The sequence below is a fragment of the Rhipicephalus microplus genome, chromosome X (genome assembly GCF_043290135.1).
Source record: "Rhipicephalus microplus isolate Deutch F79 chromosome X, USDA_Rmic, whole genome shotgun sequence".
NCBI lineage: Eukaryota > Metazoa > Arthropoda > Arachnida > Ixodida > Ixodidae > Rhipicephalus > Rhipicephalus microplus.
Genome location: NC_134710.1, coordinates 126744440 through 126760394, shown reverse-complemented (window position 1 = coordinate 126760394; position 15955 = coordinate 126744440). Strand labels below are relative to the sequence as shown.

General features: G+C 52.1%; 1 protein-coding gene across 2 annotated transcripts in view; it reads right to left on the bottom strand.

Moving 5' to 3' along the window:
* The window catches only part of peb (zinc finger protein pebbled), a 65140-nt gene that overhangs the window by 12463 nt on the left and 36722 nt on the right, over nt 1-15955 (bottom strand). The window contains exons 1-2 of one of the 2 annotated variants that reach the window (XM_075877631.1): nt 12868-13693; nt 217-389 (exon numbers count right to left, since the gene is read on the bottom strand). In XM_075877631.1, the coding sequence (XP_075733746.1) occupies nt 217-289 (73 nt within the window). In that variant the 5' untranslated portion in view covers nt 290-389; nt 12868-13693. Of the gene's footprint in view, nt 1-216; nt 390-12867; nt 13694-15955 lie in introns of those variants that run through there. The other variant, XM_075877632.1, reaches the window with a different exon arrangement.

The following is a 15955-nucleotide window of genomic DNA, read 5'->3' as shown; positions in this document are numbered from 1 at the left end:
TCCGACGACGGTGAACTCGAACGAGATTTTTTTATTCATAAGTGATAAAAACCCAGCTGATGAATAGTGCACAGCGAGTTACGAGCTGGAGCTTTCATTGTATCAAACATTCAATTGATGTCTTAAACATGGTGACTTTTACTACATCCATCTTACACTGGTACGAATGAGAAGTGCAGATAAAAGAAAACACGCAATCAGCAAAATTCAAACTACCTTTCTCAGTGTCTCCTGCACCATCATCTTTCATTGGGTGCGCAGGAGACAGCTTCCCAGGCTCTCCATTCATGTCTCATCGAGAATTTCAGCAGCCGCCAGGCATCAGTTATCCACAGCAATCCAGGAAGGCACTCTGTGGTGTCTTGATAAACAAGCACCTCGTGACAAGCCTGCAGCAAACATGTAGAGAGAGCACAAGGTGTGGAGTATTCCTTTAATGAGGCCGAATGAAGCAACCACTCAATGGTTTCAGTATGGTCATTGAGGAAGTGGCAAGAAGAAAAATACTGAAGGGCTGATCACATGGGCAAGAGAAAATGAAGTGTTCAAACGAGATAAACAAACCCTCACTCAAAAATGGTGCAATGGCTGCTGTGCTACCTGTAGCAACAGAGCCACAATGAGGAGGAGCTGGAATGTATACAGGCACTAAGGTATATATATTGTTGGGGAACTTTTACACTACTATTTTATGGTCACTTTTGATCACGATTGCTTGATAATGATTGGCTGCTTCACAAATGCTGCAGCTGGGGGGCCTATCACCATTGAGAAATTTGATCTCTACCGGGCTTAATGACAACCAGCAGTGCACTGTGTGACACTGGTATCGCTTATCGTTACTTATAGGACGGAAATGCACGCCAAGTGCCATAATCAGAGATACGATGGTCTTACTATAAAAACTATTCAGCATATTTTGAACAAAGCATACTGGAGTAATGAATTCGCAAAATCTTAACTCCCAACCACTTCACGATTTTGTGCTGGCAGTTTACAAGCCAGCACTGCACTCCACCATCCCAACCACTTCACAATTTTGTGCTGGCAGTTTACAAGCCAGCACTGCACTCCACCATATGTACAAAGAAAAAAAACGTAGAAAGTTCTTTGACTTTGTGCACATTTAAACGAATATGTCCTTATTAGTGGCATATGCATTGATGGGTGACTGAACATTACATTGGAAAATGGGAAAGAGATAGCCTTGCAATGCACCAGTGTTGGGCACCGAAGTCCCGGCCGAGCAAATGCCAACTGTCAGTAGAAAGAAGGAGCAAAAAAAAAAAAGTGTTCTTACACTAACATCAGTTCTATGTTGATTCCAGTGGACCGACTTTTAATAAGCTTGGGCATCCCAGCCAACCACTCATTCAACGCATAACAGTATTTCTATGCGAAAAAAAAAAAACAATGTAGAATTTACACCCGCAACTACCAACGGGTGGGTACTCATGAGCATTCACGAAAACTCCTACAAGTGGCAGCAAGATGTGCCGCGACAGTAATAGACAATGGAAGGACACACTCCTTGACTGGACGTCCCCCCCACCGCCTTCGCACGCGTCAGTTCTCCCTTTCCGAGATTTTAAAGGCACTCTGCGCGGGCTCCGAAATGACACGGCACGCAACATCATGATGGCGCACACGTAGTTTTGTGCAGGGGCTGTTAGAGAAATGAGCTCAACGAGGATCCTCACATGTCGGGGACGCGCTCCTCGCGCAGGGGATAGGAGGCTGGCGCCCGGGGCTGCCGACCGTGGAGTTATTGTCGGTCCGATGACGGAGAATTTGCTGGGAGCGCCACGATAAGCGGCCCGCGGATCGAAATTCGGGAGGGGGTAGGGAGCATAGAGCGCAGGTATCATCCCTGACGGCCCTCGGCATCGCGTGGCTATGGCAACGGATAAACACAGCGACCCAGCCGTCGGCGGCGCTCGCGGGGGACTTTACCGCATGCAGCAGCTGCCGCGTGAGCTTTCGAGAGAGAGGGAGAAAAGAGCTGGTCGAAATCGCGTCGCGGATCAATCGCGGCTGCTCGTCCATCACTCGCGCCTCTGCATGGAGGACGCGATTATTGGGCAAAGCTATCGCCACGAAGGCCGTGAACCGTAGCTGGCTGGGATCGAGCGGGCTCGCTCCGCACCCTGCAAGCGTGACCAAAAATGACATCCTTTTTGCGCGTTCCTGTCGCCACGCCAGGCTTGGCCACGAAATCATCTTTCACTCCATGCGTGCAGCAAAATATAGCCACACTACACCTGTATCATATGAGCCAGGATCGCGCCGCTTATAGGCGGCGCATTTCGGGGCACCTTTCACTACTATCAACGTTAACCCGCTTACAGAAAGAAAGCAGCAGACGGAATGCTACAGCTGGACGACAAGCCTACGAGTCCCATACCGGGCCTCCGCAATCAGTCCACATATGCGAAAGAAGCAGCGCACTTGAGAGGTGTTCTGCGCGCTCGCTCATGTTAGTTATTGTGGTAAGCGCGAATGCCACATTCATTACCGTTCAGGGTCCGGCTACCGCTATGCAGCTTAGTCGCTATCGAGGGTAAACGGAAAATGTGACGTGCCTGATCGGAAGAGGCGCTGCCGTAAAGCTAGCTACATACACCATACTCCCACACCGTTTCCTGGCAGACATACGCGCACGCACATGAAGTGGCGACTCTTGCAGAGATTTAATATCGAGCGAGCGCTTTGGGGCACACATTTGAGTGTCAGCAGCGAAAGAAGCCGTGTTCTCCTTCGAGAGCTACAACGTCCAGCCCAGAAGAATGGATGCTGCAGTCCATCATAGGCGCGACCACCGGAGGAAAAGTGTTGGTGAGCGCGCATTCGCTCGAGTCTCCCAATACGCAGCGTACGAGGAAAGACGGGAATAGCCCACGAGGACGACCGTCGAAAGGCACTCTCGCGGGCGCGGCTTCGTGCTCCGCAGTAGACGCCCCCCGCGCACGAATAGCAGCCCGACGAGGAACCGGCGGCGGCGGCAGTGACGAAACAGCCCTCGCGACGCCTAGCACGGAATGGTGCGCTTTGCGAGGCTTTTGGCCACGACGTTCATATTCGGGGCGTTCTCATTCGCGAAGTTTACATCTGCACTCCTTCACGAAAACTTTAAGTTTAATAAAAGAGAAGCGCTGAGGACACCTAATGGACGTCAAGGTCGAGATGATCACTCCGATAACCACTAGATCGGCGCAGACACGCAGTGGCGGATCGCGAAGGCGGATCACAGCCGAGCGATCGTAAACAAGACCGCGATTTATTTCTCGCCCTATAACTGATACAGGCCACCAGGCTAAAGTGCAGTGAGGGCGTTCCCTCGACTGCTTTTCCACTCGGAAAACATTCCGAACGGCTGCGTCCAAGGCGCGCCATATTAAACGCCGCATCACGGTGTGTAAGCTACGGGGTTGTTGCATCATTCTGTTACACAGTCTGTATTCCAATGTATAACCGATGTTTTTTGTTCTGAAATCTAATAGAAATAATTAAAAATAAATAAAATGTATGTGCGTCGCAGTGTTCATGAAATGTGAAACCTCGAGTCTTTATCGAGAAATAATTTAAAGATTCCGGCGAAACCTGGTCGCGTGCAGCAACTTAAATCGTTGGCACTGCAATCGTTTTTCATACCTATCTGATTGCGCGGCATATACATTTCGATACCCACGTCTCCCATTGAAGCTGACACGGACTAGATTAACGTCGACGCAAATGAGGATGATATAGTGATGCTATTTGCACATGCGCTGGCTGAGAAGCAGTTCCGCGGAAAGATCGAACGGCCCCCATTTTCTCGCCCACTGACATGAAAAAGAAAAAAAGCTGCGCAAGCCACACGAATGCGCTTGTCTTGCATGCGCAACGGAGCAGGTGCGCTAGATGCTTCTCCTCGCTGCCGCCAGTCGCAAAGGGCTCCGAAACAGCCTCTGGATGGCCCCGCCAGGGATCGATGGCGGGCCCTCATCAGACCGAGCGGACACGGACCAAGGTCAGAGCGCACGCGTGAGCCACTCGGGCGAGCGGCGCCGTTTCTTGGCCCGCCGACGCGCCTCGCCCGGCCATGAACCGCGCCGCCGAAATTTTTCTAACATCTATCCCGAGAAAGCGATGCCAAAGATAGGCGATGCTACATCAAGGCAGAAGAAAATGAACTACCGTCGCTCTCGGCAGAGCGACGGAACCTACTGCGTCCGCGGGAATAATTAAATGCCCGGGGACCAGGAGGTGATGATAGTAGCGGCCGCAATGGCGGAGTCCAGCATCGGCCGACATCCGCAGCCGGCGGCGCAGAAGGGAAGGAGGGAGGTGTTCCCGTGTTGTCTTCCCGTCACCATGGCTGCGCTCTCTTCTTGCTATTGATCGGGCTCTCCCCCCCGCCGCCAAGACCGTCCCACCCAGCCGAGATGGGCGCATTGCTACGGAGAGGATCGGCCGCATGAACAGGGCACAATCACTACGGAGCTTGTTCCGCCACCAACGTTTCGCAGCAGCTTGACATCGCGTTCGGTTTCCATTAGACCGCAAGGTATAGATTAGCGAACTTGACCGTTGATAGTTAGTCAACTTGCATTTGATAAAAAGGTGAATGGCCATGCACGCTTTGCAGCCCACAAATTATCGTAAAGCGCACTTTGCGGACTAGACACGCAGTTGTTATTGGCGCAATATGGAGGTCTGAGCGGCCTGATCAGAGTGGTTTAGGGGGTCCTACGTGCCACAGTACTGACAGCATCGCATACCGCCTCAGTACTAGTGATGGCGATACACAATATGTGCAAAACCTACGACACCGTGGTCCCCACAAAAACCTTATCCCCACAAAATAGATGCCCCCCCCCTTTTTTTTTCAATAAAGGACTTTCCATCATACTGTGCTCTGCACTGACTTCCTTCTGATGGATCACCTTCCGTTCTCTACTTGTGCCGTAAGGAATCAAAAAGATAAACACAGCAAGATGTTCATGTCATAAACTTTGCCACAAAAATGAAAAAAAAAAGTTTCGCTGAGCAGTGACATGACAGCTGGCAAAATGTCATGAGCTGTAAGCATTCTGTTTCGTACGGCGTTTGTCGTTAATGCGATAAATAGCTACCGCCGAGAACTAGGAAACTGCGAGTGGTACTCGTTTTGTGCAGGTTGCGCCTTCCCTTACCGGTGTGTAAAGATGCGATTTTTTTTTACTTTCCTTAGCTCACCGGAATCAGCCACTAGTTTCTAATAATAAAAGCAGCCCGTGGATTCTTTTTACTCCGTGGATCCCTCCCGCCGTATCGCGATAATATTATTCCAATTGATTAACCGGCCTCGCGATACAGACACTTTTACTATTGCACCCGCATTTAAAGCAAGCATCTAGCCATGACTCCAGTTATCAGCTATCGCTGCGACGAGCACAGAGGCTGGGTTTGGTCACGTCACAGCTGGTGTCGAGGGAAGGCTTTCGGTAAGTTCGTTTCAAAAACCGACGCGCACCCTTCAGACAAGCGATGACAATTTTGGTCCACAGCCTCGAAAGTCAGTCTACGTCAGTGCCATCCCGCTGTTTTTTTTTTCTTTTTGAGAGCAGAAAAAAAAAAGATTCATAAAAGAATCAGACAATGCGCTCAATAACTGTCACTACTTGTGGAAAGAATAAATATGAATTCACAGACACCTCCGCCGCTGGGAAGGCGGCGTGGCGTGCGAACCCCATGCAATATACACAGATGTGGAGCGTCGCTTTAGAGTAGAGACCAATGCATCAGCTCCCGGCGCGATCTCATAGGCCTGCATTTTCATAGGCCTATATTCACACTAACCGTCAGCAGGAAAAGAAACTTGAGTCTGACGATAGCTCTACGCTGTTTCAAGAGTGCAATGTTGTTTGTAGCCATAGGTTATGAGGGTGAATTAAGATTGCGATAGGCATTACAAATGGATCTTGTCGCCCTTCTCTGGACCATTTCAAGTTTATGAATGTCTCCTTTAAAATATGGGTCCCAGACCACGCATGCGTACTCTAAACGGGTTCGAATAAATGTACTGTATGCAAGAAGCTTTATTTGAGATGGCCCGTTTTTTCTTTAGTTTGTGTCTTAGAAACGCTAGCTTTCTGGAGGCGGAGGAACAAGGGTCGTCAATATGGTTGCTCCAGGACAGTCAACTGGTAATCTTGACTCCCAAGTATTTAAAACTGTTCACTTAGATCAGAGGATTGAAAAGAAGCCCAAAAAGCGGCAAGTTCTAATATTCGTTTGCGGTTAACCGATGAAGCGCCGCTACGCGGCTGCTCCACACGTCTCCGGTGCGTGGCCTCCAAGACTGCCGCAACGGTCGGGCTTTCCCTGTGCCCCCCCGGGAGCTCCCCCGTGTATCGCTGGATCTTTTTTTAACACCTGTTTACAGCTGACCGGAAACGTAGCTTTCCTTCCTTTCGCGCGCACTTTATTCTTGTCGACACAGCTTCCTTAATCACGCCTTAACGAGACAAAGCCTCCGGTCTACTGGGACCGCCACATCACTTGGTCAACCTTTCGCGCCACGAGCGGAAAACTGGTTACATATGCAGCCCTTTCCGTCCGCTTCAGTACGGCCGCCGAGGTTCGAACGCTGTTCTGCTTAACCGATTGGCCCCACCGTGGCAAGGCTACAGGCCACGAAAAGTGCTGCTGTATTTTACACAATTAACGTACCACAATATTGCAATACCAAACGGGCGTGTTCACGAAATTTCCGCTCTACCGGAACACAACGCAGTCGCTGGGGAGTCGAACCCTAGGCCTTGGAATGCGCGAAATACAATGGCCGCGAATTGCGCTGTCGATCCGCACGCTTGCAGCCGAGTTCGGGACAGAGCGACGAAGTGCTGCAGCGTGTTCGGAAACTGGCCGCGTTCGAATGTGTGACAGCGCGCACTACCAAAAGAAAGAACAATTCGCGAAACATGACAGAGACCGCAGCATGTACGTCGCACCTGCGGAGTGCACACGTTATCGAGCTCTCATTTATGAAGCTAGGGACATGGTACTGAAACAATAAATTACAATGAGCAACCCAAATGATACGAGTTATAACGATATTTTCGCCGGGGTTATGGTGACAAGCTGTATACAGGGCTCTGAATTGTTTTTCTTCAATCGCGTAACTCCTGCCTCATCTCTCTTTCACACACACACAAACACACACACACACACACATGATTTCGCATATACGACCGGAATAAGCCATCACGGTCAGTCATCGTGGTCATCATGGACAGCTGGGCACGTTCTATAGTGCAACTTCAGAGGAGGCAACCTCATAGTTTTATACGGTCCACTCGGCGAACATCCCGAATTTGATACTGCGCGATTACGCGCCGAAGTTATCACATATATCTCTGGCGGTCCTGATATGCCACAACGTTCGTGCCATCTGTAGTGCTCTACAAGAGCGTCATCGTGCCGTAGTTAACGCTCGGCCGAAAGGGGGAGCGGTGCTTATAGCGCATGCGCAACCGACGGGAGGCAGCGTCGGTAACGCATATGCGAAATAGTAAGACGACCACCACTCGGTCGCCTTTCTCGTCTTCGTACCATTTCGCGCGCGATTTTCCCTAAACGGTGGCACACGCTAAGCTTGAGCAACGAGGCTCGCTTCCTTCGTCCGAGCATTTTAGTCGGGCGTTCTACCGGCTGTCCAGCCAGCTTTAAGGAAGGAATGGACCATCGCGCTTCATTTTGACACGACGCGCATGTTCTTACGGACTCTCCCTTCCGCGAACTTCAGATTAACGAATATTTCGTAATAACGAACTTTTAGAAAATTCCCAGCGGTTTTCCTATAAATTCCACACAAAAATCATTTAGTTTTCAGGATATTACAGTTTAATGAACTTGATTTGTCAACCCAGGATCGTTTTTTCTAAGATCGATTCAGTGAATTTTTGCGCTCTGCAGTAATGGTGTAGCCGATGCATCACGTCCCCCCATCTATCGGCGGCGGTGCAACATTGCTTCAGTGACTTCGCACTGCTTGTGCACGCAGCGGCACCGAGGCAAAGTGTCAATGCGGGCGACGAAATGGAACAGCGTAGGCTTCAGTACTTGCGCGAAGCTATCATATTTGAAAACTATCTCCAGTGTTCGTCCGAACGGAAAAAAGAACAGCATAAGACAACGACGTTGTAATCGCTGAAGCAGGTTCAATATCCTGTACCTCTAAAAGAGGTTGTAGTATATGCGAGAAAGTAGCAAGATTTCGTGTCTCAGCAACAAGCTGTGCCAAAGGCAGTGCACAGAAACGTCTGGGCTATCTGGACAGCTTGTCTCTCTTCTTGCGCTGTAAGGACGCCGGTAGAAATCAAAATGACAAAATTATTTTCAAAATAGAATTTGGCCCGTTTGATTTGATATCTGCTCTGCCCAATTCTTTTCCACATTCCAATCAATACACAATTCAGCGATGAGAGTGCCCCGCCGTGGTGGTCTAGTGGCTAAGGTACTCGGCTGCTGACCCGCAGGTCGCGGGATCGAATCCCGGCTGCATTTCCGATGGAGGCGGAAATGTTGTAGGCCCGTGTGCTCAGATTCGGGTGCACGTTAAGGAACCCCAGGTGGTCGAAATTTCCGGAGCCCTCCACTACGGCGTCTCTCATAATCATATGGTGGTTTTGGGACGTTAAGCCCCACAAATCAATCAATTCAGCGATGAGAGTTCGCCGTATATAATTTTCGCATCCTTCGACGGCACGCGAATTCGGCTACAGGCGGGTAACGGTGGAACGATAATGCTTTGCCAGACTACCGTATCGCGAGGTCGCAGGTTCGAATACCATAGCCGATAACGACGTCGATTCGGGCAGAAAGCTGTAGCGTAGGGCGACGTATATTGCGGAAGCAAGTTAAACCCAGTGTCCGCGACCACGGCGAGCAGGGCCGACACATCGCGGAGTGCATGCACGTGTAGCGTATAACACGCGGTATCGCACCACCCGCATCGGAGGAGGCTCCGGACATAGAAATTCCGCGTGAAGTCAGCGAGGCGAGAAAGTGTGGCGAACAACGAGGCCAGGAAAAACAAGCAAAGATAAGATAAAGCGATAGCACCACTGAACCTGACATCTTTAGACAGAGTTAAAAAAGAAAAAGAGGTCGTGTTTGTGGACCGAAATGCGAGAAAATAAGAAAGTGAAGGCATACAACCGACACGCCAGCTGCAGCGACTGTACCCCTCTCGCAGATAGTGACACCTTCTTTTTGTCACTAGTATATCTAGCCGCACTTGAGGAATGTGAAGAGCAACAGACTACATCTTACTTTTCTTTCTTTCAACTCGCGTAAACGTCTTAAAAAAATAGTTTGTGCAATGTTTACGCGATCAAGGAGCGCGCGCGAGAGAGATAGGGAGGGAGAATAAACTGTCTTTACTCCAGAGCCTTGATATTGGAGCCTGTTGTGGTGGAGGAAAGCTGCACGTACACTCTCTGGGTCGCGCGTTTCTTTGTCCCACAGCAGGCTTCCGTCTCACCACCGCGCGTTCCCTTTCTCGAAAACTGCGCCGCCTTCCGTTCAGGAACGTTTTTTTTACTTTTTTTTTCATTGGTCGATTACATTTTTACTCTGTAACGGCCAGAGTAATTCTTTTTTTTTTGTTTCAATCAATTACACGTAACTGGTAAATTTATCACGCGTGACAGGCTTGTGAAAGGCGATGCGACTCTTTTAGCATTTGTACTTTCATATCTGACACCATTTTATGAAGGTGTTTCTGCTCGACTCTGCCATACTAATCTCCCGTGTACAAAGGCGGTTGTGAGCAAAGCGTGAGGCTCAGCAAATGGCGTTAAGAGATTTTGTTTTGATATTAAAGCCAATTTTTCCATGGCGTACCTATACTGACATCGACACTAGCTTGACGTCCGGCTACAGTGCTAATTCTGGTGACTTCACGCGGCAGCCTGGCCAGTTGTGATTGATTGTGTGAAGCGGCTTTGTGCGCGACGTGAAGCTCATACCGTGTTGTGACGTCAGGGTGTACAGTAGAAACCGGAACAAGCCTTTTAAAAACATACTCTCATTACTTCTTCAGGGTGAACTCACGCTTAGCTGTACGTTTTCTAGGCTCTTGAGGTCTTGGAGATGACAAATAAAGATTTGCGTCTCAATACCCCTTTAAGCATGTGCATCTTTCCGCGTTCCACGGCATATCCATCAGGCTACCGCGGAAAGCGAACAAACTACATAGCCTGGTGGGAGCGCACGTTTCGACCGGCAAACCACAGTTCTATATTTGCTTCCTCACATGGAGGGCATGCGCGGCGCAGCCTGCATTGCCTCGGCACCACAGTCGGCATCTCGCTGTGGTTTCGCTTTTACGTTTTCATTCCCGTCCTTTGCTAGATATGTAGGGTTTAACGTTCCAAAACCACCATATGATTATGAGAGACGCCAGAGTGGAGGGCTCCGGAAATTTCGACCACCTGGGCTTCTTTAACGTGCACCCAAATCTGAGCACACGGGCCTACGACATTTCCGCCTCCATCGGAAATGCAGCCGCCGCAGCCGGGATTCGATCCCGTGACCTGCGGGTCAGCAGCCGAGTACCTTAGCCACTATAGACCACCGTGGCGGGGCTGTTAATTGCTTAGGGTGGTAGAATAACATACCGCTGAGCTAGCTGGACTGTATTAATTTTTAAAAGGCAGGGCGTGAAAACGGAGACATGATATGGAACGTGTGTGGTGTCTTGGCTTTGCATGCTTTTAGAATTAGGGCGGTAACTTGGGCTTTACGAACTGACACTTTCGTTCAAGGGATATGGTCGCGTAATACCTGTGCAGAAATTCAGCTTTACACATGTTCATAGTACGTAACACTTCGGTTTACGCCGCCCAGTGCTGCTAAAGTTTTCATCGGCGCGAGAGTCTTATCATTCTTTAGAAGTCCACCAGACGCACCGTCTATTTCAGTGCCCACGGATCGGTTACATAGTCGCGGTGACTATTGGCGCCAGTTCGCCAGCCGTGCAGCTCTGTCCTATATTAGCGCGCGCTCAAAGGCACAGTCCAATTATAGGTGACTTACAAAATACCACCCCTGGTGGACCGTTCAAGAGCAACGCGAAGCAGCACACAGACGGCAAAACTTTGCTGTATCGTTCAACTAGATCATAGGGGCTACTTAATTATGTGACGGCCTACTCACACATGCAGTCATGCCGTCGAACGCAGGGCGTTCTTCGTTTGGCGACGTACATACATTCCGTTTCACTTTCGCCGCACGGCCCGAGACAGTTGCCCGAGAATGCGATAGTGTCGCAGAATTTTCAAGAGTTCCAGATTCCGCGGTTTTCGCCACACGCTTGTGGGTACCGCTCGGCGAAGCCGTTACCGGTGCACACGGAAACCTTCACGCAACAATAGCATTTCTAGCGCAACACACACACACACACACACACGCACGCACACACAGCGAGAGCGGGATGCGCGCGGGACAGCAAGTAATGAGTGAGTGAAAGGCACAATGCATTGCAAGCATCAACTCAACACGCACAAGAGCAAAGTCCATGTACGAGACTGCGGCGCTTTGCAAAAGACGGTATGTCAAGCACGATCGACTTTCCGCAGGAGGCTGCTACGAAAAAAGCTTCACGAGACAGTTGTGCCCGCCCAACGTTCCCCGTGATAAAACTACACTGAGGTATAGGGTCCTCAATTTCTGCATCTTCAAAAGACAGACTCTGATGAGTTCCAAAACTGCCTATCACCGGACCTTGCAAACAAGGTCTGTGACAACATAATCAAGTTAGGCTCAAGTGCTCAAGCGCCATCTACAACTGCCACTGCAATAACTGGGCAATGGTACTGAGTCCAAGTATTATCTCAATAACTGCTTTTTCGAGCATCGAAAGCGAACAACCAATCATTTTTTTTATGGTTACTCAAGTGCCACGCTATGCGCGGTGGGCGCCTGCATACGGGATACCCGTATTCGCGTGCTGTGAATGACGTCACGATCAATGTGGGAAACGGGAGAGATGATATCATTCCGCGTTCTTCCCTGAAGGAAGACATTTCTGGACGCACGCTCGCACGCCTGATGCAGTCGTGTATGGGGGGTTGCAAGACTTCTCCATAAGCCTTTGCTTCTTGCGCCATATTCTGCACCCCGAATGCGCGAACCTAGCAACCGTGTTTGGCAGACAGGGCACCTGTGTACATAATTGAGAATACTCCTTAAGAGAAAGAAAGAAGAAATGGGCTTCGACAACTGCCGTGAGGGTGCAATTCCCCCCTCTTCCATTTTTCCCCCGCTCATTTAGAGTAGCGGTCAACGCGCGACACTAGACGCTGGCCGGTACTCGTGCTTCCGGCCACTGGCTGGCACGCGGCGACCGCAGAGCCGGATGCGTGCGCCGCGCCGGCAGAGAGCCGTGCCAGGAGCATCCCTCACCCCCCGGGCGGACGCAGAGCGGCAGGAGGAAAAAGCCGAAGACAACATCATACCCCCGCGTGCTTTTCGGAGAAAGCGCGCTTTGCCGAAAGCTGCAAGGCGCCTTCCGATCAGGATGCCGCGCAGTGAGGGCGTTTCGGAGGCACTGTCGCGAAAATGTCGCCAGCAAAGATCGGCGCGTGAAAAAAAATTCTCAACGGTACGGAAAAGTTTTAAACAGCACGCACTACTGGTTGGGTGCGCGATTCGCGTCTACCGGACAGATCGGCCCACCTGGCGCCTTGCCGTCTCAAAGGATCGACTCCTCGACAAGTCGCCGCACATGCGCCAGCATGCACGTCAGAAGGTAAGAAAACGCTGGGATGCTGCCAGATCGGCGCGAAACCGAGCATCCCGACGGTGCCTGGCGCGCGCCGCCATGGAAGATGCTCTCACCTGGACAGGGCTGATCGCCGGCGGGCGGCCGCGGAGCGAGTCCGCGCGCGCTGGGCTCGGCGCGTCGGCCGCGAGCGCCGTTGCCCCAGCGACGCTCCTGTACACACACACACCGGGGCTCCCCACCTGCGCTGCAGATCCGCGGATGGCGGATCGATGGAATGCCCCATCACCGCCCCGCCGCTGGGAGGGCCACGTGATCACGGACAGTGGCCGGAAAGCCTTTCTCTCCTCCCTCCCGCGCCCATGGAGGAAGGCTGATCGGGGGACTGCTGCCGCCTTCCCGCATCCCCCTGAAGACGAGGAACAAACGACGGAAACACGACGTCACATCCGCACGGCGACGAGAGCTCAGCCGCTCCCATGCCCGTTTCTCTGGCGACAAACGCGTGTTCGAGATTCCGAGAGGCGCGATTGCGGCACCTGCTGTTGTTGTTGTGACGCAATAGAGCGCTGACCACAGATTCCGGCGCGAACGGGGAAAAACCTGGCTCCTTCGTCAATCCCATTAAAAGTCCGGTCAGCCACGCACCGTCGTGGCCGTCACAGATTGTGCGTTGCCCTTTGGAAAAAACATCCGTTCGCGCTCAAGGAGCTGCGCAGAGACACCGCGGCGGGGAGCGCCGCAATCGATCAACATCCCGGGGAGAGGCGGCCGTTCGACAAAAACGGTCAAAACAGCTCCGTTTCTCCGCGCGCTTTTCGTCGCGCCATCAGCGATGACCGCGAGCTTCTCGGGCCGCCGCCAGGTGACCCGCGGCTCGCCCAGCCAGTGGCGCAGTATCGATGAAGCCCGCTGCTGCAGTACGTCAGCCGCGGCGGCACCGATTTCGCGCCGCCGATTTCTCGCGGGATCACGTCAACGAAGATATAGCGCGAGAACAGAACGACGACAAAGAGACAAGAGGAACGTCGTTCTGTTCTCGCCTATATACCAACGAGCCCAAACTGCCGCACTTGTAAGTATCATTTCAACGGCACGGCGGGGGCGAAAATGACTAAGAGCGCCCAAGCTCTGGAAAGCATCCAGACGCGGAACCGAACACTCACGGCGTGGGAGACACGAGATGCGTTATCGTACAGCCATTGTTTGCCACTGGGGAACATTCACCCGTGCCCGTCAGCGCGGCGCGTCACCCACGATAAAGGCAGACTGAACGCCATACTGCGCGCCGAGCGACAAACGATGGTGCGCCACGGTGCAGGTGTCGGCCGGCGCGCCATCCGCAAGGGGCTGGTCGGACAGCCGACTTGCTGCGCCGCTAAATTTATCCCGCGAAGGTAGGCGACCTTGGAGGAAAATCGCAGGCAATGTTCGTAGGAGCAGCGCAGAAATAAGCATCGCAGATCGACACGGTCTCTCGAGAAATGGTCGGCATGGGAAACCAATCTACCGGGATTGCCCGACCAAGCGATGCTCCACAATTAGAACGCGAAAACAAAGTCGTATGGTGCCGCAAAAAGAAAATTACGCGCACGCCACTACGAGTACAGCTGAGAGAGATACACAATCGCACGAGCACGTAATCTGCGAGGGCCTACCACGACCACAGCCACGAGAAAGAGATAATAGTGAGCAAGATCAAGGTCATTTCCGGAGCCCTCCCCTACAGCGTCTCTCATAATCATATGGTGGTTTTGGGACGTGAAACCCCACATATCATCATCATTAAGACGACAGCTCACTCTGTTAGCTTACGGATGAAAAATTACTTCTCGCCAAGTAGGTACACGGAAATGTGCCAGCTTGATAAGTGATCAGTGCTTGCTGCTGGCATCCGTTAATTGGGTCAATGCGGTGGTCGCAAATACGCTATAATCGACGCGTATGACGCTTTGAAAGCAAGACAGTTTACGTTCGATCAAGACGCCAAACGAAGCCTGAATCCGTGCTCCAAGCAAGCGCTCGGAGGCAACGTCGTACAACCGAGGGCAACGGCCACCAAGGTCGACAGCATTCCTGGTGCACTTACAGGAACGCCAAGCGAAGCTGTCAGCATGGATCGCTGGGACACACATCGGTTGGAGGCACCCAGCATCACCGCTGACGGATTCTTCACGCAGCATCTCGCGCGTTTGTTTTTTTCGTATACGACCACAATACACCTCCACGGGCAGTACTGGATGCACGAGACAGCTCACGACTCTATACCGACCATGATGCCTCTTCAAAGCAACGGCAGCCCTAAGAAAACGAATAGGCGGATGTCAGTGACCTGAATGCTAAGCCCAACTCCACCGCGTTTTAGCGGACTGGTGCGAGAGTTCCTGTTCTTCACCGAAAATGCACGCCGCCCTTCCACCCGCACGAAAAGTGCAGTGTAGTGGTCTATTATATAGATATTCAAGGAAGCGAGGCAAGAGCCGAACACGTGCGGACAGGCGAACAACAATGAGAGGACACGCGACAATCGGCCGGCGGTACAGGGAGAAAGTGGTTTCTCGACTTTTTCTCCGCCGCGTATCCCGACCACAGAGAGCTCTCATCGCAGCCGGTACGTGTCCGGCGTCCTTCTCCCCTGCCATTAACTCACCCTTCCCCCTCCCCGCGCGTTTACGCCAAAATACGGCCCTCTACCGATGAGCCAAGCGCCCTTGACCACGCCTTGGAGTCCCCCCCTTTTCACCGCTGCAAAGGAGAACGCATGGCTGCCATAGCGTGGCCTCCCCGCGAAGGGCGCTCTCTCCTGGAGCAGCAGGAGACGCGCCGGATGAACTGGTCGCCGCTGGCACACCAAGGCTGCAGTTTCCTCGTCGGCTAGCCCTGCGGCGAACGGTTGTACGCCGCGCGGCCGGTTTTTTCCCGGCGGGCCAAGCCCCGAGCTTCCTCGACGAGTTGCCGCGCGTGCCGCAAACCCGACACGCGCCCCGCGAGAACGGTTCCGTCGCCCCGGAAACGATCCCGTCGCAGCCGCCGCAACCCGACCGCATTCAGTGCGTATCAGCGGTGACGCACGCTAAGAAGCGCAGCACTGCGATCGACGACGGGCCGATCAAACGAGCAGCCGGCACGATCCTCGCTCGTCCATCAATTGGCAAACTAATTAAAAGAACACGAGAGGGGGGAATCTATCGATGGCTATATTTT